This window comes from Colossoma macropomum, unplaced genomic scaffold, assembly GCF_904425465.1.
Source record: "Colossoma macropomum unplaced genomic scaffold, Colossoma_macropomum, whole genome shotgun sequence".
In the NCBI taxonomy this organism is placed as follows: Eukaryota; Metazoa; Chordata; class Actinopteri; order Characiformes; family Serrasalmidae; genus Colossoma; species Colossoma macropomum.
The window spans coordinates 20,064,343-20,089,060 of NW_023494798.1; the positions used below are offsets into that span (position 1 = coordinate 20,064,343).

Genomic DNA, 24,718 nt, shown 5'->3' on the forward strand with positions numbered 1-24,718 from the left:
ATAAACTATGTTTTAGGAAAATATTGTAAATTGGATTTTTTTAATGGAACCGTTGCAATACATCAGGCCTACTAGTGATGTAATTCAACAAATCCATGCAATAGTAAGGCTACATAGAGGAGAAATCAGGAACCTGTGTTCCTCAAACCTCTCTAATGTTTAGAAGATAAATCTCAGAAGATATTGGTATCATTTTTTTAAACAAAACATTATTGGTTGAATTAAATGTTAATTTAATGGTTTCATTAAAGTACAGCTTATGTGTATTGTGCCAAATTTATTATATCTTTTTTACAAGCAAAAGCACACCTACTCCCCTAGATAGTTACACACATTTCTTTAATGTGCCTAGAGTTTTGCACAGTACTGTATAAGTATTGAGTGAGTTGTTTTGGATGTAGTTGGTTGACCAAAGAAGATCAAAGATAAGTAGAATTTTACCAAATGCCTTAAGCTTTCTGCAAAAGGTCACATTACCCAGAGTGCTGTGGCCTTGATGCTTATGTTAATGAATGGTGTTGGATTTCCTTTTAAATTTCTACTTGCTGTGCCCCTCCCCTGGAGCACCTAATGGTATGACCTTTGCCCAGGTCAGGGGCTCTCAGTGAGTTAGTATTATTTAGAGGTTCAAATGCTCATTGCCTAAGGGGGTACGTTGAAGGTTTGCTTTCGAGTTGTGGTTGGACATTTGTAATTTGCTGTTTGTTCTGGCCGTACGGCCCCTTCATAAACAGTAACGACCCACACGCCTCTTCATCATGGCTCGATATGATTAATGGAACATAACACTGCAGGTTCGATAGGGCTGGATGACCCTCCAGCCTCACCTGATACTGAGCCTTTCTAATTTATCTGGCTTAAATGACTGTACTCTGTTTTATTGAAACCTCAAGGATGAGGTCAGATGAGTAGATTTTACATGAGTAAGAAGTTCATAATGACATTAAGGGAGAGACAGGCCCTTGGGAAGTGCACCATGCATTATGCACTTAATATAAATAAAACAAATGTCAGATCAAATAAACATCAATAGGAGACTTGCATCAAAGCAGAAAATGTAGATTAATCGGAATCATTGAAAAGCAAAACCCCCTGTGGCTGTTCTCGCATTCCTGATCTATTAGTAATTTTCTCTTGTGTATTTTGCTTTAGGTAAAACACTATTAAACTTAATTTCTCGGGCTTCTCTTCTTTTTCATGCCATTTCCACCCGACACCTCATCAGAGAGAGCCCACGCTGCAGGGCCAGGGTGGAGAGGGTTTAGAGTTTAACGCTTAAACACTGGGGTGACTATAATTTGTAACAGCTTGCAGTAAAACCACTCCCCAACAGAATTACCATAACATCACCATTAACATCACATGGATAATGTTAAGGATAGTAATCTCACAAATATCCATGAATCATATTTTCTCTTTTTAATCTATACATTAATTGCATTTAGATATTTTAACATAAAATTATATATATATACATATAATATATATATATATATATATATATATATATATATATATATACATATATATATATATATATATATATATATATGTATCACATTATGTGCTGCTGATGAAATTCTAAATTTCACCAAGAAATCAGGAGCTGAACCTGTATTCTTGTAACTAACATATCAAAAAAAGTCTATTTACTATTTTACTGTATTCGCTTCATGTTTGCAAGTATTTACACTAATGTTATGTAGTGTTTTTACTTGGTATACAACATTTACTGCTGAGGAACTTACTTTGAATAGTTTGTTTGTCCATTCATCCTGAAGTGTTCAGTGTGCAGTGGTAGCTGGAATTTTCAAATCATGTTAAAAAAGAAAAAGAAAAAAATGAAAAAACTGAAAAATCTATCTTATCTTTAAAATGTTAAACTTATGGGAGAAAGAATTATTTGCTATTCTTAATATAACATCTATATATTAATGTCAATTTAAAAACAATGGATGTAAAGAAAAATTTCTACATCAAAATTCTATATCATATATCAAAAACGGTCATGAGTTTGAGTCTTGAGTCTGTAGGGTGTGAGCCCAAGTCGAGTCTTGAGTATCTGGGGTGAGAGTAAAGTCTTGAGTCTGTAGGATGTGAGTCTTGAGTATCTGAAATGCGAGTCTGAATCGAGTCTCTCAGTATTTGAGGTGCAAGTCCGAGTTGACTCTTGAGTATCTGGGGTGTAAGTCGAGTCTGGAGTATCTGGGGTGTGAGTCTGAGTCAAGTCTTGAGTATATTTGGGGTCTGAGTCCAAGTTGAGGTTTGAGTATCTGGGGTGTGAGTCTGAGTCGAGTCTCGAGTATCTTGGGTGCAAGTCCAAGTTGAGTGTCGAGTATCTAAGGTGCAAGTCCGAGTTGAGTGTCGAGTATCTGGGGTGCGATTCAAGTCTTGAGACTGTAGGGTGTGAGTCTGAGTCAAGTCTTGAGTATCTAGAGTGTGAGTCTGAGTCGAGTCTTGAGTATCTAGAGTGTGAGTCTGAGTCGAGTCTTGAGTATCTAGAGTGTGAGTCTGAGTCGAGTCTTGAGTATCTGGGGTGCAAGTCCGAGTTGAGTGTTAAGAATTTGGGGAGCAATTCAAGTCTTGAGACTGTAGGGTGTGAGTCTGAGTCAAGTCTTGTGAGCCCCTCAGATGATTCATGTCCCCATCCATCTATCTATCTATCTATCTATCTATCTATCTATCTATCTACCTACCTACCTACCTACTTATCTATCTATCTACCTGTCTATCTGTTTATTTGCTCTGATTCTCTTTATCTTGCTCGGTCCTGTTCTGTCCCCTAAAGGCATCTTATATACTGTCCCTCTATTCCACTGAGGCAGTCAGTGATCCTCTGAAATAACCCGCTCAGCAGGGAGCAGCCTCTAGTCATGTGTGTGTGTGTGTTTGGCCCCGTTAGGTCCTGGGCTGATATTTTTCAGAGAAGAGTCATCTAGAGGCCCCCTGAAATCACAAACAGATTTAGTTAGAGCAGAGTGGATGACCAAAAGGTCTACAAACACACACACACACTCTTACACAGTGGAAATCAGGGGGTTGCATCTAGAGTGGCTTAAAAAAGAGCGCTGTAGGGATCCAAACTCACACACAGTCAGGAAATTAAGGCTGAAATGGCCTAAGTTGTTGACACCGTACACCTTGATTCATCTGCTTTTTCCTTCTCTCTGTCTCACACAGATGCTGCTCTGAGAAGCATTGTGTTTAATTGAGGGCTTAAGTATAGCCAGACTAATCCTATTCCAGCTGTGTGACCACACTCAGACTGCACTGGTCTTGAGAGAATACTCCAAAACTATAGACCTCAACAACACTGTTACGTCTAGCTTCAGGATAAAGCTCTCTCATTACCGTAATCTGTTGATCCCTCCATGATGTCACTTACAGTGTTCTTTCTGTGTTTCCTGTGCATATGTAGAGCTCTGGGACTTGAACAGGACCTGGGTGTTCCAGGCTGGAGATGGGGTTCTACAACATTACAGTATGCTGCTGGATGAGACTCAGGAGAGACTGATCATTGGTGGCAAAGACATCCTCTATTCTCTTAACCTGGACAGAGTCAGCGCACCTCACAGAGAGGTAGGGCTATGTGTGCGTATATGTGTGTGTGCGCATATGCACGTGTGTGTGTTTTTTTGTGTCCTACAGGTCATGACTGCAGTGTTACAGGTGAATTGGCGTCTTGGTAACATTAAAATGTATGTCATTTGCACGCACCCCACACTATGTCATTAGCTGTCTTTCTGTCTCTGTTTTTAAGGTGTCTGTAATGTTAATGGAATGTTCCAGCATGTTTTAACCCAATAATAACAGCTCTTTACACCTTCCATTTGTTTGTCTTACTAATATTAAATGTCTGAACATTCTCCAGTAAAATGATGACAAGACAGAAGTAATACTAGCTGACGGATTCAATGGCATACAGAGCTTCACAAAAATCTTGGAGTTGTCTTTGACTGTGCTCAAAACTTTGGCAAGCAGGTTAGCACAGCAGTGAGAGGCAGCTTTTTCAAGCTAAGGGGTATTGCCAAACCAAATTGTATCTTGTCATTCACTGATCAGGAAACTGTGATTCATGCTTTGATTTTTTCATGTACGGATTAATATAACGCCCTTTACTTGAGACTTTGTCAGTCAACACTGTCTCGCTTGCACTTCATCCAGAATGCAGCAACTAGGCTTCTGCCTGTTAATACAAAAAGGAATAGGACATCTCGTGTGTCTCCCTTCAGTGGTTACCAGTCAGATACAGAATATAGTTTTGAAGAGAACTGCACTTAATTTTTTCAAAATGTCTGCATTATTCATCAATCATTAAAATGCCAGCAAAGATATTTAGAGTTTGATGTGAAATGGTGCATTGCACAGAAACTTACTCAGATTTCTCTACAGTGGTAGTGATAGGAGGGCCATGATGACCAGGAGTAATGATGTCTACAGCACAAATACAGCCATTTTTATTTTGTGAACCTACATGTGTCCGGTGAGTTTTTATATGTACTACTGATAATGTTAAAACAGCGGTAAAGCACGATTAACTACACAGAAGAGAAAAATGCTCATAAAACATTCATAAATCATTTAATAGTTTTGTGTGAGGGAGCTTTTAGAGGCTTCAGACATCTGGTTCCATTTATCACTGCTGTGAACGGTTCTGACTCAAAAATTTCTGTATAACAGAGAATTTCACATCAAACCACTCTGAATGACTTTGTTCACATCTTAGCCATTTAATTATGCAGATATGTTTGAAAAAAATAATAATGAACAGTGGAATTACCTTTTAAGGTCTCATTTTTTTTATCTCTCCATGTGGTGGCACTAAACTATATTTCTGGCCTTCTCTGTTTGCTTTCCACCTCATCTAATCAGTCGCTCCTAACTATTCCAAGGTCTTGGCTGAGATTCAAAGATGATCAATCATGTTCTGCAGTAGCCTCCACTTTATGGAACAGCTTACCCTTTTTTATAAGATCATCCTCCACAATAGGCATTTTAAATCCAGTTTAAAAACGTGTGTATTTTCCTAGGCATTTGGGTCTTTCTTTAAGTTGGTCCGTCTTGTCTTTTGTGTTTTTGTCTTTTACCGAGTTGTGTTGTTTATTTATTTAGATATTTATATATTTATTGTTCTATTTACTTATTCATTCATTGTCCATTAGTTGCGTTGCTTTGCTTCTGTTTCATCTTTATTTTGTTTGAATGTCTATTATGACAGTTACTGATAATAGTAACATGACACTGCTATATTATTGAACAAGATTTATCATGACAACTCATGACAGCATTAACATCTGCAATGACATGCTTATGGCATGGTTATGTCAATGTTATGTAACAGGGTTCAAGTAAAATGTTGCTTTGTTTTATATTACGTGTTTGTTTTTGTGTCAGTAGGTTTTCTGTTGTTTTCTAAGCACAAGGAAAGGTGGTAATCAACTGTACTACAGATGCTACAAAAACACTAGAGCCCTCTTTTAAATTGCTTATAGGACATGACCTTAGTTGAGTGCTACTTATTTCAGTTGACAAATCAGAATAAAGCATTTCATAAACTGGACTTTGAAAGAAATGAGAAACCACTAAACAACTTTAGTAAATGACCAATATTTTATATAATCATAACCATTGCCAACGACATAATGATGTGCAATATTATATTCAACATATTAGCAATAATTGGCTAACAATTATAAGAGTGGTGTAGTAGTTAAAGAGCCTATAATGATGTCCTATTTTCTCTTTAAAAGATCTTTCTTTAGATAGTATTACAGAGGGTAACAGAGTGACTGAGTAGACAAAAATAGAGAGGCAGAAAGGTTATATCCCACTCAGCCATAAACACTCTATGCTAATGAGGATGTTTTGCCCTTAAAATCTGCCATGGTTTACATGCTTTTGAGAATGACTGTTTGCTTAGCTTTGGTCAGAACACCACAGACAGTGCAGCAGTATGTACATGCCCATTAATGTTAGGCCCATGAAAACAGCTCTGTGAATGTGTTTAGTTCAGTAAGAAATGGAAATTTGGCATATGTGACCAGTTCATTGCCCCATATACCAGTAATGGACACAATGAGATCATTCCCCAGACTTTGGAAATCACCAGTAAACTTCTCCTCTACCTTAACCCTACGCTGAGGGAGTTACCACTTCTCTTCACTTTTTCTCTTCTCTCTCTCTCTCTCTCTCTCTCTCTCTCTCTCTCTCTCTCTCTCAGATTCGTTGGGCTAGTTCTGAGGAGCAGGTGGAGGAGTGTCTCATGCAGGGCAGGGAAAAGGTAAAATGCATTTAAAATCTCTAACGTTTAAAATGTGGAAAGTTGTTTATAATGTCAACTTACTATATAGGTGCACTTTGTAGTTCTACAATTACATACTATTGTCCATCTGTTTCTCTGCATACTCTGTTAGCCCCCTTTTACCCTCTTCTTCAATGGTCAGGACCCCCACAGGACCACCACAGAGCAGGCATTATTTGGGTGGTGGATCATTCTCAGCACTGCAGTGACATGGATGAATTGGTGACCTGTGAAGTGAGTGTTTTTAAACACCTCAGTGTCACTGCTGGACTGACCACTGAGAAAGGACTAGAGAATGACTAACACATACAGTGCAGCACCAGTTACCGTTACATCTACAAAGTGGACCAACAAGATGGGTGTGACTGATGTCGGTGGACACAGTGTTTAAAATCTCTAGCAGCACTGCTGTGTCTGATTCACTTGTACCAGCGTAATGCATTCTAACACACCACCACCACGTCAGTGTCACTGCAGTGCAGAGAGTGATTCACCACTAAATAATACCTGCTCTGTGGTGGTCCTATGGAGGTTCTGACCATTGAAGAACAGGGTGAAACGGGGCTAACAAATTATTCAGAGAGACAGGTGAACTACAGTCTGTAATTGTAGGACTACAAAGTGCACCTATATTGTAAGTGAAGCTAATCAAATGGACTGATAAGGGTAAATAAAAGTAGATGTACTTAATGAAGTCGCTGCCTGGTGTATGTAATATATACACTCATTGGTGGGAACATGCAGCCACTGTTGCTCTCAGTGGACATTGGTGATTAAAATTGAAAACTGTTCACCTTTTTTTCATGTTTATGCTGCGTTCACATGAGTTTATTGTTCACATGATGAAAGTAATGTTATTGATTTATTAAAAGTAAATAGATTGTACTAAAGCTATATGTCCACTCATTCAACTGCAATATAATGCACTGCAGCTTAAGTGGAAAAAACTTTCTTTAGGGTCAAATTTGAGCAAACAAGACAAATGTGATTAATCACGATTAACTACACAAAAAAGAATGATTAATCCTGATTCATTATTTGAATATTTACTTTAATTGCTTACAGCAGGGATGCACAACTCTGGTCCTGGAGCGGTGGTGTCCAGCACAGTTTGGAGGATTTCCTACTCAGACACACCCACTAAACCTGGGCAATTAACCCCTTTAAATCATAGGCTTTTTACATACTAAGGCTTATTGTTCAGTAACTGCAGGGACTGCAGTGCAAACTGGTTGAGCTATTCTTAGCTTATAGAAGTTGGTAGTGAAACTTTGGACCCTCGTTATTTAGGGGGGGTTAACAGGTATGTGTAAGCACTTGTGTTTGAGTAGATAAAACACCGAACTGTGCTGGACACTGGCCCCCGAGGACCAGAGTTGTGCACCCCTGGCATACAGTATTTGTTTAGATTCACTAATTAACTTTAGCAACTTGATAGCATAGTGTTTTAAACTAGCCAACTAGGACTAGGAAACTAGTCAAAACTAGGCAAACTGAAAACAATTCTAAAATTACATACTTTGTGTTTCAATTTTTCATTAAGTTGAAGGGATTTTGACCAACTTAAAGCCTAACCTTGTTAACAGTAGCTATGAAAGAATACATTTGTGGGTGAAGCATAGTTAGATGTCTGCACATTATAAAATATATTTTCCTCTCTTTCACAGCCGGAGTGTGCTAACTACATCAAGCTGATTCAGCAGTATAACAGCACTCACCTGTTAACGTGTGGCACTGGAGCCTTTAGCCCAGCATGTGCTTACATCAGAGTCAGCCAGGGAATGGAGGTACAGTAGTTTTGACTCCACAGCACTACTGAATTGCAGCAGTGAGTCACATATAGAGGAATATGTAGAAAATGTTGTTTTGTTGGCTGTATTGATGTGAGTAAAACAATGTTTTAAGGCTTAAGGTTTTAAGTGTGGATGACAGAAGGAAACAAGCCTGCCTGAACCTGTTTTCAACATGTGACCGCCGAATTGTTAAAGTTTTTATATGCACCCGATGCGGACAGGCGTAGTTAGAAGTGGAGTAATGGTCGGTGAAATGTCCCTGCTCTGGCATTGTGCTTAAGTCCTCTCTGGTGCTCATTAAAAACATGTGTCATGGAATGGACTTGTTTTCTTCTGCTGGAGTGTGTGTCACAGTGACTCATGAGTGAGCCTTGTGGTATTCCAGTATTCTGTCATAAAAATACATGCCGGAAACTCCTCCTTCCACAACTGTGTCACTTTACCTCTTTAGACAGGTCATATGAAGTCACTGCTTAATCCACCGTGTATCCCTGAAAGCTTATGATGTGGCGCTTTCTAGATTCCTTTTTAGATGCTGTTTCTCGGCAATCTATAGTCTAAACTATCCCTAAGGCTTAAACTGTTCCACCCCAGGCTTAATGTAAAATATACTGATAGTAATGTCAGCCATGGCCCTGCAGAGTGAACTCTCAGCCTCTTCACACTCTTACAGCGAGCCTGGTCTCGAAAGGAGTTTGTTTTGGTGTGTGTGTGTCAGGGGAAGTTGTATCATTCTCACCCCGTCCAAATCTGCAACTAAACAGTCAGACAAGCAAAAACAAACAGTCTCATCCTCCCCGGAGAGCCCCACTGAAATTACAGAGTGGCTAATCACAGGGGATGGAGGTTTATTTGAAGGAGCCGCAGAGAAGAAAAGCAAAGGCAAGACAAGTTTGTTTGAAAGAGACAGAAAGGCTGAGCGGGAAAAGAGCTTTTTTCCAGCTGTTAGAAACATCTGACTGGCTTAAACCACTTTGTTACAGTCACTATATTATCTCCTTGATTTTAAAGGGAAAGTCCACCAATTTTTCAAGCTTTATGCATAATTCAGTTGTTATATCATGAATTGTGATTCAGTCACTTAATGTGAGATGATGCATTTTAGAGAAATTTGCAGACTCTGTTTTCTTTACAGTGGTGGTGATAGTAACCAGAAATCATAATGTTTACAAAGCAAATATAGCCATTTCATTTACACTCCAAAATGATCCTAAGTGTCTTATGTGTTTTTATATGTAATGTTGAGAATGGTAAAACAGTGTATATGGTAATATAGTAATAATAAAATAATAAAAAGTTTTCTTTGGGTACTATTTTACCTTGAAATGCTCTGCCTGTACATACATTTTAAAAAGTTTTAAGCCAAAACATTCTCTCAAAACAATCATAAAACAATGTGTCAGGCATTGTGCGGCTTATTTACAATCATTTTGTATGATAACTTTTTGTGAGGTAGCTTTTAGAGGCATTGCTTTAGAAATCTTGTTCCTGTCACCACTACTGTGAACAGTTCTGACTTTTGATGTGTATCTTAATGATTTAATTACAAAGAAATGTTAAATAATCAGTGGCTTTTCCCTTTAACTGTTAGAAGTTGAGTTATTATGTAAGTAATAACATAGTAATTAATTTGATTTAAACAAGACTTTGTACATTTTGTTTAATTATTTCTCCCACACAATCCATTCAAACGTTTTATCAAATTCAGATCATAATAAAGTATCCCCTCTTCTACCTACAAACATAAATATGATGCTGATTGAAAGTTTAGAATCTGTACCTCTAACTGAATGTCTCTACTTGTTTCAATGAGCTCTGAGTGAGAAATAATGAAAATGAAATTGCACTGCTTTTGTTAACTACAGCTTCTAGGGGTGGAACCTGCATGGCTTATGTACGGGGAATCCCAAGCCCACATTGATCTTCTAGATTACAAGAAGCACAGCTAGAGATGAGGATATACCTCGGAGCTTTATGAGCCTGGAACTGAGTTGGAGGGGTCATGGTGGGCAGGAGATCAGAGCGAGGGGAATTAGAGGAGACAGCTTCAGCAGGACAGCTGATAACCCCTCTGCTGAACTGCAGGCAAACCAGTAAACCCTTCAGGTTTACACACCCTTCAAGTGTGTGTCCAAAGGCTAGTGGCCTCCATCCTCTAATATGAACACACAAAACAGATGGATATAAACACATGCACACACACATATATACACTTAATACAATAGCACATGCTCACACACCCACAGTGAGAGGACTGCACTCTCAGTGATGGGATGATATAGTGCAGATGTGCATGTGATGACAGGAGAGACTGATACAGCAGCAGACAAAGAACAGAACCAGAGTGAGAGAGAAATTTACATGCCTTCTGCTGTTCCTGGTCTGTTTTATCTCTAACCCTCCTAGGTCCCCTGTGGTGAATATGGCATAAACGCGTCTTGTTACATTTCATTCTCATTTGTAGCTCATTGAAATAAGCAGAGAATTTTTGCCTAAATTGCAGACTCTAAACTAGACCATAACAATTATTACATTATCATCACATCGCAATGATATAAAATTGCACATTCTAAACTACACATAAAAGATGGTTCGTCAAGCGTTCTTTAGTAAAAAAAATGGTAACCGTAAACACTCAAAGAACCCTTTGTATGATTAAAGGTTTCTTTGCATCATAAAGAGTTCTTCGGCTTGAAGAAAAATGTGCTGTTGATGGTTCTATATAGAACCTTTTTAAAGCGGTTCTATACAGCACCCCAGAAGGGTTCTTCTTTTGTTACAATGTCAAGCTTGTTACAATATACGAACGCTTTTTGGTGCTATACAGAACCCTTTTCAAAAAGGTTCTATATAGAACCATCTACAGCACATTCTCCATAAATCTCGAAAACCCTTTTAAGATTCAAAAAATCCTTTAATCATAAAAAGGGTTCTTCAAGTGTTCATAGTTCTGTGTAGAACCATTTTCTTTACTAAAGAACCCTTGAAGAAGCATTTTTAGAGTGTAGGGCCCATTGTAATCATAACACAGTGACCTAATTGCAATTGTTTAAGCTGACCACAGTTATTTTTCCACCATTGTTAGCTTTCATAAGCATATGTTTACACTGTAACAAATATAATGTTGATTTGGTTCATTCAGATAATCAGAGCCCAGTTTCTCAAAAGCATCTAGGTTTAAGACCATCTTAAAGGGCTCATGTCATGCAAAACCAAGATAGCATTTTAAATAAGAGTTAGATGTAGTATGTAAAAATTGTTTCAAAACATATGTTCAGTTACCAGTCCTTATGGTCCATATATGGCAAATAAACTGCACAAACAGCCTGTTTTGAATTCATTGTTTCTGTGATGTCAAAACATTCTCGTATACCCACCTATTCAGCCTACAGAGGTTTAGCCGTGCCCATTCACACTGAGCGGAGGTCAGTTACATATTTCAGTCTTAAAGACACTGTAAGAAAGACAGTCTGTTTATTCTAAGGGATAAAGAGTTGTTTAAAAATGATCATGTAAAAATTAATTATGTTTTTGGTACATAAAACTACACAAACATTGTAAGTTGACCTCAGGGACAAAAGTAAAATGCAATAATATGGGTCCTTTAAATGGCAGAGAGAGTGTCAGTGTGATGTGCGCTCTACCATTTAATAATCATTTTTGTCGTAACATGCTTTTGGGAAACCCTACCCAAATAATTAATCAGAGTCAGACTGTCACAGGCTTATTCTTACTTTTAATAGATAACACATATGTGCTTTAATGAAGAGGAGGGGATATTTAATTATAATTAATTATGTCGTTTGTCAACATTGAAACAAACAGTAAAGGTCTGAAGTGCAGGCTAGAGGCTGGTGATACAGAGTATAATTTGAATGTGTAATTCCTTATGTAACTAACTGTGTGATTAATTATGCACTTACATAATTATATGTGCATGGTTCATCAAATATATTAATATAAAATAATATAAATATATCAATATTAATGTGACTCTGTTGATGTGCACAAATGTGGCACATCATAGTGCTTCCACACTGTCTCCTATTGTAAACAGGCCCCATGAGATCTGTATCACCTTCCCACATATTTCCTTTATCTTTCCACTCACATCATTTTCCTTACAGTCTGTACTTCATCCACCCCTCACCCTGCTAAATCTGCCTCTTAACCCACTGCTACCCCCAGCCCTGCACACACACACAAACACACTGTTGAATTTTCAGTCTCATAGGTGATCACTGTTCTAACATTCCAGCCTCTAACTGCAGGGAGTCTGATCACACTATGCCCTGCAAATGTTAACCACGTGTTAGAAAGAAGGAGTGTTGTGCATGTGTGTGAGTCATAGTAGTAGTTGTGATGTATGACTGCCATCTCCATAGAACTGCCTCTTGTGTATACAGCCCAGGGGTACCCCTCCAAAAGTGGGGCAAAATTTATTGGTTTTTAGAAAAAAAGAAATGTGCTAATTTCTTTGACTGGCAATAGACAACTGGGCCACAGACTGACTAAGCAAATGTAACTTTCAGCACTTCATATAATATATATCATAGAATAATATTAGAACATGTCCCAATAAACCCCTTTAATGAGCATTTAACGAGTATGTTTTGAGCCTGCGGTCTCACTGAGTTCCTCCAAAGTTGGTACATTACAAAGCAGGAGGAGACTAGTTCACCATTGAAAATGAGACCACTCATAATGCTCTAATTGACTTTTGTTTACATGGAAAGTTCCGCCCTTCAATTAAAACAGCCAGCTAGCCGTAAGCTGACATATCACATGTGCAGTAGCCAAAACAACCTGAAAAGTAAACACGTTTTTGTGCATTATTTGAGCCAAATGCCCCAGACTTCCTATGCCTATTTTAATGTATTAATGTGGCTTTAAAATGGAGATTTTGATTGGTTCAGCCACTGAGTTTGACTCTCTGTGCCTGTAGGTCAGTGGTCCTTGCAGTTTAGGGAGAGGGGAGATGTACGTATCCTGATCAATCAAAAAGTGGTAGGGCATCACCCCTGTAGTTCCAGCAGCCATGATACAACCCTTTTCTTTTTTAATTATACTGACTTTAAAATATTAACTCTTTATTTATTGTGCAGATGGTGGGTCATGGAGACTGCACGTATTCATTTCAACCCTGTGCTGTCACCCACTTTCACTAATGAGTTTACCTTCTTTGTTCAGGATATCTGTTAAGTAGGGAGATCAGATGGTGCTGAGTTGGAACAAATACCTGCACACACTGTGGCCCTCAATGAAAGTTATATACCTTCACAACAGCTTACCAGCCTGAACCTTTCTTGAACCATGACCATAACCATGAAAAATTCCATCAGTCATATATATATATATATATATATATATATATATATATATATATATATACATTTTTTAATTTTCCTAGAATGTTAATGTTTTGGTGACACAAGGTTTTCTTAAAAGGAAACTCTGGTCAAAATGAGAAATTTAAGCATTACTGCATCTGTAAAAGCATATCTACTAACTTTCTACAGCAGTAGAAAGTCTCTAGAGCTTGGTTTTACAGTTTAAAGACTTGGTAAACCCCCTTCAGATGATGTATCTCTGTAGAATTTCTAAAAATTACAAGCACTTTGGGGCAGATACTTGAGGGCAGGCTGTCTAACAAAATCTTTGTTGTTATTGTTGTTTTTTTTCTGCTACCTGGTGAATGCAGAAGGAAGCCAGATAGTTAAAGTTGCTGCTAAGAAACCAAATGTCACTATTTATTAGCCTCTATATTAGTGGCTGGGCTTGTAATCAGGTCTCTGTACCATCTTGGAGAACATTGTCTATGCTTGTAGACATATTTGCATAATGCGTGCTGGGTATTGTAGTAAGAGGACTTTGATGGACGAACACATGAGATGCAAAACTGTGAGTTCTGTCAAACCAGTGAGGCTGAGGGATGCAGTGTTGCACTACAGACTATTACATGAAAGGTTACATATTTAATGCTAGTTTTAAGCTAGAAATCACCTTTAAGATAGCAACCGTATTCATAGTTACTCTGAATTATAGAATTTAAGCTCTAGGTGGAACACGTTTTGTGCATATATGCCTCCCATGCTTCTTTCATTTTGAGTGTTATATTAAGCAATGGAAAAGCAGATCAGTTATATGTGTTTTTTGCCTGTCTGTGGCGTATTATATGGGCCATTCTACTGAATTAGTTCAAACTGCAGTCCCACAGTACAGTAAAACTATTGTGTGAGTAGAGCTGAAACACTGCAAAACACATGTTTTAACTAACACCCTATAACTATTACAATTAAGGTAGAAAAGAACTAACTCTTTAGGACAACCAGTCATGTGTAGGTGGGGCTGCAGCAGTGTGTGTTTGCGCAGTGTGTGTCTTCATTTTCTTAGTAGAGTCTCATTTCACTGTCTAGTGATTCACCTGGATGTTATATTTCCCATCAGATTATTGAAAATGGAGTGTGTAAGTGTGAAATGGAGTTTCTCTCTGTATGTGTGTGTGTGTGTGTGTGTCTGCATGTGTGTGTGTGCGTGATGGATTGGTAGTGTAATACAGGCTGATCGTGACAGTGTGAATAGATTAACCTGTGGGTTAGGCTGTATTATAGTGCTGGCAGACGGGCTGATGAATTGCTCTGTCTGATGTCCCACTCGTCCTGCTCTGGCACAAACAGCAGAGGAGCTATCAGCAGCAGCATGGGAATGGCCCCAGGCCCTCCACCATAAACCACATTACTGTTCGAACCAACCAGATAAGGCAAACAGAATACAGAAAGACTGCTTTCTGAAAAAGAATAAAAAACTTCTGCATGTCTTTAAGATTTTCTCAGATCGTTGTTGCAATGGCTCTCACACAAGCAAGAAGGATTTTAAAAGGCTTTATTCTGTGTATATGCATATGTGTGAACTTGCTTTGGTATGTGTTTAGGATATAACTTTGTACAAAAAAGAGAAAAACAAGCAATTACAGGATCAACCAATTTCTTCTGGCTTTGTAAAGTGTTTTTTACAAAAGCTACACATTTCATTGTTTAAAACTGAAAAAGCAAAACCATTTCTTTTTGGTTGTGCCCTTTTCCCAAACCTAGATTAAGCCTAAACCTGGACTACATGGGATGTTTAATGGTGAAACACAACAACAGCCCATTATCTCCAATATGGTGTCTTTGTAAATAACGATGCTTTGCATTAACGTACATAAATATTTTATTCTAAGCCATTTTAATTATTTCTAGTAAAATATTTATCATGAAATGTTCACACAACATAAAAGGTTGCAGACTGTAGTCCATCTGTTAATCTGCTTAATTTGTTAAACCCCCTTCACCATACTCTTCAGTGGTCAGGACCCCCACAGGACCACCACAGAGCAGGTATTATTTGGGTGGTGGATCATTCTCAGCACTCAAATAATACCTGCTCTTTGGTTGTCTTGCAGGGGTCCTGGCCATTGAAAAAAAAACGGGGCTAACAAAGTGTACAGAAAAAAACAAATGGACTGCAGTCTAATTGTAGAAATATGATATGCAGCTATATGGTAAGTGGAGCTGATGAAATAGGCTGATGAATGTATATACAAGGAGGCGTAGTTAATGAAGTAGCTGCTCTGTGTATGTAATATATACACTCATTGGTGGGAACATGCAGCCACTGTTGCTCTCACTGGACACTGGTGATTAAAATTGGAAACTTCACCCTTCACCCTAATCTATTTAGTGATTTCGGGTAATTAAAAGTGCGCCCATTGCTGAGACATTCATTAAATTGCACTCAACTAGCTTCACCAGTCCTCACAGAAAAGCAGCACTAAAAGAACAGGATACTCTGGAGCACCTTGCCAATGCCAGAAGTCGACTACAGGGGTGTAGAGCATTGGGCTGAGGAGCAGTGGAACTGCGTTCTCTGGAGTGATGGAGCTCCATCCAAACCTTTGGGAGTTGGCGTGACGTTTGTGATTCAGAATTGAGCATCCAACATCAGTAGCTGGCCTCACTAATGCTGTTGTGACTGAGTGCAATCAAATCCTCACAGCAATGTTCCAACATCTATTATAAAGACTTCACAGAATAACAAAGACTGTTACTGCAGCAAGGAGAGAAAAAACTCCTGTCTACAAACTTTTGAACATATACTGTATATTTGCACTATGAAAATGTGAGATAGTATTACATGTTGTCTTATAATGTAAATAGAATATATTTTCTGTGTGGGCAGGTACGTATGACCCTACATCCTGGCATTGTATTAAAACCTATGTATGCGTGTGTTTCAGCAGAACAGAGTTTTTCATCTGGAGTCTGAGCATATAGAGAGTGGCAGAGGGAAATCTCCCTTCCATCCCAACAGCCCCACAATCTCCACTGTGTCCAGTAAGCACTAACACTAACATGCAAACTCTCTGTTGCTCTCTTTCCCTCTGTGTCACATTCACTCTCACTCCTCCTCTCTGTCTATCCCTTTCCAAAGTGTGTGTGTTCTCTTTTGCTCCACAAAGAGTGCTGTGTGTTTTTGAGCTTCAAGCAGCCATTCAGCTGTTCAAGATCTCCACCTCCCCTGAATTCACTCACACAACACTTCAAGTCAAATCCATCAACTCACTCAATCAGACCTCCCAGATTAAGACAGGGATTTGAGCAGAGGGGAACAGAGAACTGGAGGCTGAGTTATGAGGAGTTTCTCTCCTACGAACGGTTAGAAAGGCCTTTAGTGGATCATTAATCCTGTCCATTTCAGCAGTTCCTAAGCCTTTAGGCCTGTATCATTTATAACCGTGCAGATTTAGACGTTAATTTGATAGTTCTCTTGACATTGTTATGCCTAAGCTTTGACACAGTTTATTATTGACTCAGAGAGAAAAGAGATCATTAACAAGTTATTCTTTTCACTAGTGCTTTTGCTGCCACCTTGTGGTATATTAAAGAATAGCAGACTAACAACATGGAGTGTAATTAAGCTCTTTAAAGTGGCCAATGAAGTTCATTCTGAACCTGCATTGATATTGTTCATAGCAGAAGTAAAGAGCTAACCAAGCACCATTGCTAGAGTATTTATTGAAGATAATAAATGAACAACTACATAAGATGTCCACTTCCATTGCGAATGACCTCTTTTTGGTCTTTTTTTGGTCAACAGGAGGCCAACTATTTGTAGGTCTGTACACTGATTACTGGGAGAATGATGCAGCGCTGTATCGCCTAGGCAACCATGGCTACACTAGAACAGAAGTTGGTGACAGACAGCAGCTGAACGGTGAGAAAAAGTACACCAAACACAGCACTAAGACTAATAATGCACAAGTATTCACAAAACATTCCCCCAGTCACGCACACATTCATTCACTGACACTTTCACCCAGTCACTTTTTTACTCAAGGCAAATGCAATAAAAAGTGCTAAATCATATTATATTTTCGTCCTAATCTTTATATGCTGCTTATCATCTGTCCAAAAAAATTCAAATATCTTCAAAGATGGCAACTTTGCAAAAGAAGGCGAAAACTTTCTTTTGCTAAAATGTACGTTAATCCAAAGAGATCTTATTCCAAGCAATTTTGGGGCATTTCTCTTAGTCTGTTCATCATTATGTTTTCACACAAGGTAAAGGGCAGTCTCTGCTCTAATGTTGGAAAAAAAAAGAAAACCAAAAAACAGAAATACTTGTTTTTTTTGAGACAGCAACGGTATGCGGCATGCAGTTGATTAACATGGAAAATGTCTTCAATTCCTGTAAAAAAACAGAAAATCCAAAACATATTTATAACAAGCCAATGGGCAGTAGTTGCTGAAGCAGCTAATATTCCTGGCTATTGACTGTACAACACAGATGTGGTAGATAGAGATTAAGTTAAAAAATACAAGAGTATTTTTTAAATTGGACTTATATCACTTAGTTGAATCATGTATGTTCAGGCTTATAAATGAAGGTGCCAAAAATGGTTCTCTGTGTGATGCCACAGAATAACCACTTTTCAGTTCTCTCTCTTTAGAGAACCATTTTTGTAAATGAGACAGAATTAGATGAGTGTGAAGAACCTTGTTTAAAGTTTAAAGAAACTTCACATAATATAAAAGGTTTAGGAAAAACATTTACATTACATGAAGGTTCTTCAGTGACACAGATCTCTTTTTCAAGCATGGTTTATTAGGGAACCAAAAGAAAGAAACCTTTAATGTGTTTTTAGGAGTAGGAAAACTCTGAACTGTACAGTTGTCTTAAACTCTATGACTAGATTTCAACAACATTCCATTAATATTACATAAAGACAGATGTCCTGTTCTCCTGCAGAGTTTGGTCTAGACCCTAATTTAACCCACCTGATCCAGTTAAGACAAGTCTTCAGAGCATCTGAACATTACAGGCAGGTGTGGCTGATTAGGGCTGGAACCAAACTCTGCAGGAGACTACATTTCCATAAGTGCAGATGGGCGCTCCCGTCATAGAAGAATATAGTATGCTGTTGTATGCTGAGCAAAAACAGCTCTCACACAACCTACACGCCTACATACGCACACAGACCTCAAGAGCAGGAGAGTGAACATGGTATTAAATCACACTCAGTCATCAATCAACATTAGTGCCCAGGTCTGATGTTGATTGAGTTTAGGGCCATTCTGTGCAAGGTTCAGAGAGGCCAGCAGTGTCATGCTGGGAGCTTGTTTAATGGTCGCCTCTGCCAAATATACTAACCTTCCACTATTTATATTGCCACACAGAAGCCCAGAGCTTTAGTAGAGTGCACTCTAGCTGAGATGATAATGCCTTTACCATCTGAAACACAGGAATGAAGCAAAGCCACCTTTTCTTGTCTACTGCCATTATGTTAGATTTATAGCAGGTGTTTGATTCTTCTGCTTTGGTGTATGTCTGTGTCTGTGTTTATATGTATATGTGCGCATACAACAAAGAGACAGTGTGTCTAAGCATAAAGCAGTATAGTCCTTACCTGTAGGGGGGTCGTTGTAGTCTAAGCCCCCTACTGTTTGGCCATTAATCATACAGAGCAGCAGAAAGGCATCCATGACAAGCACCATCCATCTATGCCCGCTCTGTCTTACAGACACCCTTTCACAGCCATTCAGATCTGGTCAAACACAGTCAAACACATTCAAAGGCAGTTCCACTGAGGCCTACCATTCTGTCAAACACCAGTGCAAAACAGAGGCCTCGCAGCCCCATGGAAACCATTACCCTGTGTGTACATGTGCGGGGGTGTGTACAATACATTTAAACCAAGGCTAAGGCCTGTAAATATTCTAAAAGGTGTTAACTGAGTGTTAAGTGTTTTCAGGCTGCACTAAAATAGTGAAATGGTAATAATTGTTTCACACTTTCAGTTAGAAGCTTAAAGCCTCACACTCTGGCTAACACAAATAGATGCTGTCATAACAGACCTTATATCTCCAAATGGTCTGTTTGTTGGGAAGCAGGTTTTCTAATGGTGTAATAAAAAAAATAAAAACATGTTACAAGGTTTTGATAAGACAGCAACAGTATACTCAGTATTATTCAGGTGGATCCTTCTAGTATTTCCTATATCACTTTATAAGACAAACAGATATAACTAATTAGTCAGTGCTTCAAATTACTTGCACAGTTTTCTTCCCATATTTGTGTAGTTCCTAGGAAGTGGACACAGGTCCTACGAGATTTACACATTGTTACACTAAGCCACATTTATTTTATGTTTGGATTTTTCCTCAGAGCCCAAGTTTGTAGGATCTGTGGCGATCCCTGATAACGACGACCCTGCAGATGACAAAGTTTACTTCTTCTTCACTGAGAGAGTGCCCAACACAGAGAGAGGACATAAGGCCGTCTACAGCAGAGTGGCCAGAGTGTGTGCTGTAAGTATCAAGAGGCTGTTGATTTCTGAAGCTTGAACATATGAAATATTGTTGTTGTCATATCAAAACCTCAAAAGATTATTTTTAAATGTCAGCTGACTTTTGCATTTTGCATTTCTTGACAAATGGACCAATAGAAATTGCAAATACATAAAAGTTAATAAACCTTTTTCCTTCTTCTTTAAAATTACTGTTTTGTAAATATAAAGTTTTGTTACAACAGTGATAATATACAATTTAAATAACTAAAGATTAAAGATTTCATGACCAATAGGTTAGAAGTGACAGCAGCAAGTTACTGTCAAATGCTAAGTAAAAAGTAAGTTGAATGCTAATTAATGTATGCAACTGTCTCTCTTTTCACATTGCCTTTTAGAATGACCAGGGTGGTCAGCGAATGTTGGTGAATAGGTGGAGCTCATTTCTGAAGGCTCATTTGATCTGCTCGGTGGCAGGACCCAATGGCATCGACACACACTTTGATGAGCTGGGTAAGAGAGTTCTTTTTCCCTGCAATGCTCTTTATTTTGCCTTTCCACCTGCTTTTCCCTCCATTTGAATGAAAGGTATTATCTAGACTTCAGAAACTCTGTTTCAGTACATTTCTGAAGCCTGATTATACACCACATTCCACACAGTGCATGTCTGAGGATACAACCTATAAAATGTGACATTTGGTGATATTCACTGTTTAGCCTAAGGCAGTGAGTAAGTTGGTAATATCAGTTCACATTTGGAAGAAATCACATTTGGTGTTCGTGCATGTGTCTATAGGGAAAGCTGGATTATAGCCAGCGGTAACATGTGGCTACATGATTGGTTTGATAAAAAGGATAGGAGACTCATCAGCATGCATAGAATGAGCTAGAGTAAAGGGATGGCTGCTTCGGAGTGAGGAACGCTTTTCCATTCCAAGCTTGTAGAAGCAGCTATAGTGAAGCAGACTTTTCAGATTGTCTTTCACATTGTGTCCCTGCTGGGCTGCGGAAAATCGAACACATGGTAAATGTGAGCCTCCTGGAGAGATGTATGAATAGAAGCAAAATCCTCTCACCTCATAGTGTGGTTTTACTGATGGATGTTCCTCACTCACCTGTATATCATTGCTGTCATAACAAAATCATATATCTTCAAAATGGCAACTTTATAGTAAATTTTTTTATACAATGCCTATTATTCCAAGTAATGCCAGAACATTTTATTTGTCTAGTAGCCATGTAATCACACAATGAAAAAAAATAAAAGCAGACGAAAAGTATCAAAAGTATTTGATAAATCAGCTTAGTTTGAGAGTCAGATCCCTTTCAAATAATCATCTGTTTGTGTGGCTGTGTGTATGTATAGAGGATGTGTTTGTTCTGAAGAAGAAGGATGAGAAGAATCCTGAAATCTTTGGCTTGTTCAGCACAACCAGGTAAGTACAAGTTTGAGGATATGTATAGAACTCATTGTTATTTTGGATCCATGTAAAGATATTTCACTATCTCTCTCGTCTGTAGTATATTTATTGTATCATATTCCCTATCTAGTCTAGTAAAGTGACTTTAAAGAGGAATAACACAGTTTCTTCAAATTAATTAAATTGTCAAGATGTAAACTAAGTCAATCAGAGTGATTTGATGCGAAAAGCTGCATTCTAGTAAAATCGAGCAAGTTTGAGCCAGACAGTCGAAGATATTGACGTTTAATGCCTCTAAATGCTACTTCACAGGAAGATATTACATGAAATTATTATGAATATGTTGTCTGATTTTGGTTTTACTACTATTTTACAATTCTCAGCATTACATTACAAAATGCCATAGACACAGTAAGGTTCACAGATTGTTTTGGATAGCTAAAATGGCTATATTTGCACTGGAGATGTCACAACTCCTCGTGCATATCACCAACAATTTTGAAGAAATCCGATTTGGTAAGTTTCTCTACATTGCATTGCTTCACGTCAGACCACTCCGAATGACTTTGTTTATATCTCATCTGATTTAATTATTCAGAACTTTTTAAAAAAATGATTGGAATTCTCCTTTGACAGTCACATAGTGTATAGAGCCAACCAAATATAAACCAAATATAGATTAAACATGCTAATATGGCTAACAACCAATGAAAACTATTAACCACCTATTAGGATGACTCCATTTGCTAACCGGTGGATATTCACTTTAATTAATTGCTTGCAACATTATCTTTTTTGGCCAAACTATTCCTCTTCTTCTCTTTTTTCCAAGTGCGGTATTTAAAGGTTATGCAGTGTGTATGTATAACATGGAGGAGATCCGTGCAGTTTTTAATGGGCCATTTGCCCACCGGGAGCGCGCTGACCACCACTGGAGTGTGTATGAAGGGAAAGTGCCATACCCTCGCCCTGGATCTGTGAGTCACACATGGAAGCTGTCTAAGCATTGCATGCTTTTTGGAGGTGACCATTCATCACAGTTTGTCATGCAGTACTGTGGTGTCATAGCCTGGACCTCCAAATAATAAATATGGCGTTCTTTTTGTCACACACAGTTTTCAGAAAGCTGTCAGGCTGTTCTGTGTCACATTTTGTCCCCAGTGAGCAGCAGAACTTTTGCAGGTCTATTTTCAGAATGACTTACGCAGCATCAAATCTTTGTATGTTCTTGCAGTCTCTAAACTTATCTCTAAAACAGCAGAAAACAGGCAGATAGTAGGGAGGTTGAAACTGTCATTTTTTAAGCCCACATTCAGTACACTTGAGTATTAGGACTTGTGAGTGTGCATGAAGAGTTCTGACCTTTTAGGAGACAGTTTTAGCACATTTGCTTAGAAGTACTGAGTTTATAATCCTCTTGTTCTAAAATGTTAAACAGAAACAAGACAGTCTATTCCTTGTTGTAACAAAATTAGCCTCAGAAATAAAAGCATCATAACCATCCAAGCAATACTTCTGAGTGTAGTATGCTTGGTTGTATCCTAGTGTGGTGCTAGTAGTCTCCAAAGTGACTAGTTTGTCTAGTTTAAAGACAAGTAAAACCCCCCTTCTGATGTATCTTGAAGGTGATAGGAACATTTGAAAAACTACAACTGCTTTAGGACAGAAATTCGAGGTTGGGCTGTTGTGTTTTTTTCATCAGCCAGTGAATGCATGCAGAAGGAAGGCAGATGGGTAACGCCACTGCTGCAAAGCAGAATATCTTGAAATGTCTTGAAATCATCATTACAATGAAAGTAATTACTCCGCAGATGAAGAGGACAACAATTTTATGCAGAAAAAAAATACAATCACTGTTTTTCTGTCTTCGTGAGTTTATTTGATGATCTAGTAAGAGTTAGGCTAATGGTAACTTTTGTTATATTCATTAGCCTGTAGATCAGTGGCTACCAATCAAGACTGGTTAGCTGCACAGGGTTGTATAATGTATTGCACAATGCATGCTGGGTATTGTAGTGAAATGACATAGATGAACAGAAACATGAGAACAATAAAACTGCATTCTGTCAAATCAGTTAAATCAGTGAGGTTGAGGAATGTAATGCTGCAGAGTACTGCATAACATGACAAATAACATTTAAGGAACCTTTACTTTTTAGAGTGTATGACTCTTGCATAAGTGCATAAGTTGTGTAAAATCTGTTATCACTAGTTATTATTCCTATAAATCCTCCATGAGATCAGGTTGATTTTAAAGATTACACTTTGGCCTGTTATAGTGATGGTTGGCTGGAGTCTCAGATATGGGAATTCACAAGAGGTTCAGAGGCAGGTTACACTGAAAAATCTGATGGACCAACCAGAGATCACAAGTATTGAGAAATGCCCAAGTGTCGTCTTCAGTTTCTTTCCTCAGTTTTTCAGGATTTATTTTTGTCTTTTTCTCTCTGTCTGCCTCTCAGTGTGCCAGTAAGATTAATGGGGGTCAGTTCTCCAGTTCTAAGGAGTACCCTGATGAGGTTCTGCGATTTGTGCGTTCCCATCCTCTCATGTTCCAGCCGGTGCAGCCGGTCCACAGGCGGCCCATTCTGCTGGACACGGATGGAAGACGCAGGCTCACTGAGCTTGCTGTGGACAGAGTGGAGGCAGAGGATGGTCATTATAATGTCCTCTTCATTGGCACAGGTATTGCAGTTTGGTCCACACATCAACCACAACCTAGATACTTTATATCTTTATATCACAACTTAACCTCTCTCCAGCTAATACAGAAATAAGAATACATATAATCTTTCTTACAATAATCAAGTAATTATTCTTTTTTAGATGACTCAGTTGTGTTAAAAGTGATCACCATCTTCAACAAGGAGGCCAACACAGTTGAAGAAGTGCTTTTGGAGGAGTTACAAGTATTCAAGGTAAATTTTCAACAGTGATTTAGTGCCATCTTGGATTAACAATATGGACTTATATTTATGAAAACATTTAATCTTCTTCCTCATAGGTTCCTGTACCCATCACAGAAATCATCATCTCAACTAAAAGAGTAAGACACTTTCTTTTTCTGATCAGAGACCTGCTAACTGTACTAATATTGTCCTAGAATGCACTGTTTATCTTTACCATTAGATGGTGATATTGAGCAATCAAATTTTAGGACATGTTGCTTTGAAAAATAGGCAAGAAGACAGATGAAAGTGATCAACTGTGATATGGGATAAATCATAAACATTTATGAAGGCTTATTTCAGGAGTGTCCAGTCTTATTCACAAAGGGCCAGTGTGGCTACAGGTTTTCATTACAGACAGGCTGAAGCTCACCTGATTCTACATGTTTAAGTAGTAAGTTCAAACAATTGATGAACTGCTTTTTTGCAAT

General features: G+C 38.3%; 1 protein-coding gene across 2 annotated transcripts in view; it reads left to right on the top strand.

The window, feature by feature from the left end:
* The window catches only part of sema3e (sema domain, immunoglobulin domain (Ig), short basic domain, secreted, (semaphorin) 3E), a 51,017-nt gene that overhangs the window by 18,749 nt on the left and 7,550 nt on the right, over positions 1 to 24,718 (top strand). The window contains exons 2-13 of one of the 2 annotated variants that reach the window (XM_036584680.1): positions 3,419 to 3,579; positions 6,221 to 6,280; positions 7,969 to 8,088; positions 16,370 to 16,466; positions 17,230 to 17,346; positions 19,798 to 19,940; positions 20,317 to 20,431; positions 21,285 to 21,354; positions 22,172 to 22,316; positions 23,802 to 24,024; positions 24,166 to 24,257; positions 24,344 to 24,385. In XM_036584680.1, the coding sequence (XP_036440573.1) occupies positions 3,419 to 3,579; positions 6,221 to 6,280; positions 7,969 to 8,088; positions 16,370 to 16,466; positions 17,230 to 17,346; positions 19,798 to 19,940; positions 20,317 to 20,431; positions 21,285 to 21,354; positions 22,172 to 22,316; positions 23,802 to 24,024; positions 24,166 to 24,257; positions 24,344 to 24,385 (1,385 nt within the window). The remainder of the gene's footprint in view (positions 1 to 3,418; positions 3,580 to 6,220; positions 6,281 to 7,968; positions 8,089 to 16,369; positions 16,467 to 17,229; positions 17,347 to 19,797; positions 19,941 to 20,316; positions 20,432 to 21,284; positions 21,355 to 22,171; positions 22,317 to 23,801; positions 24,025 to 24,165; positions 24,258 to 24,343; positions 24,386 to 24,718) is intronic. The other variant, XM_036584681.1, reaches the window with a different exon arrangement.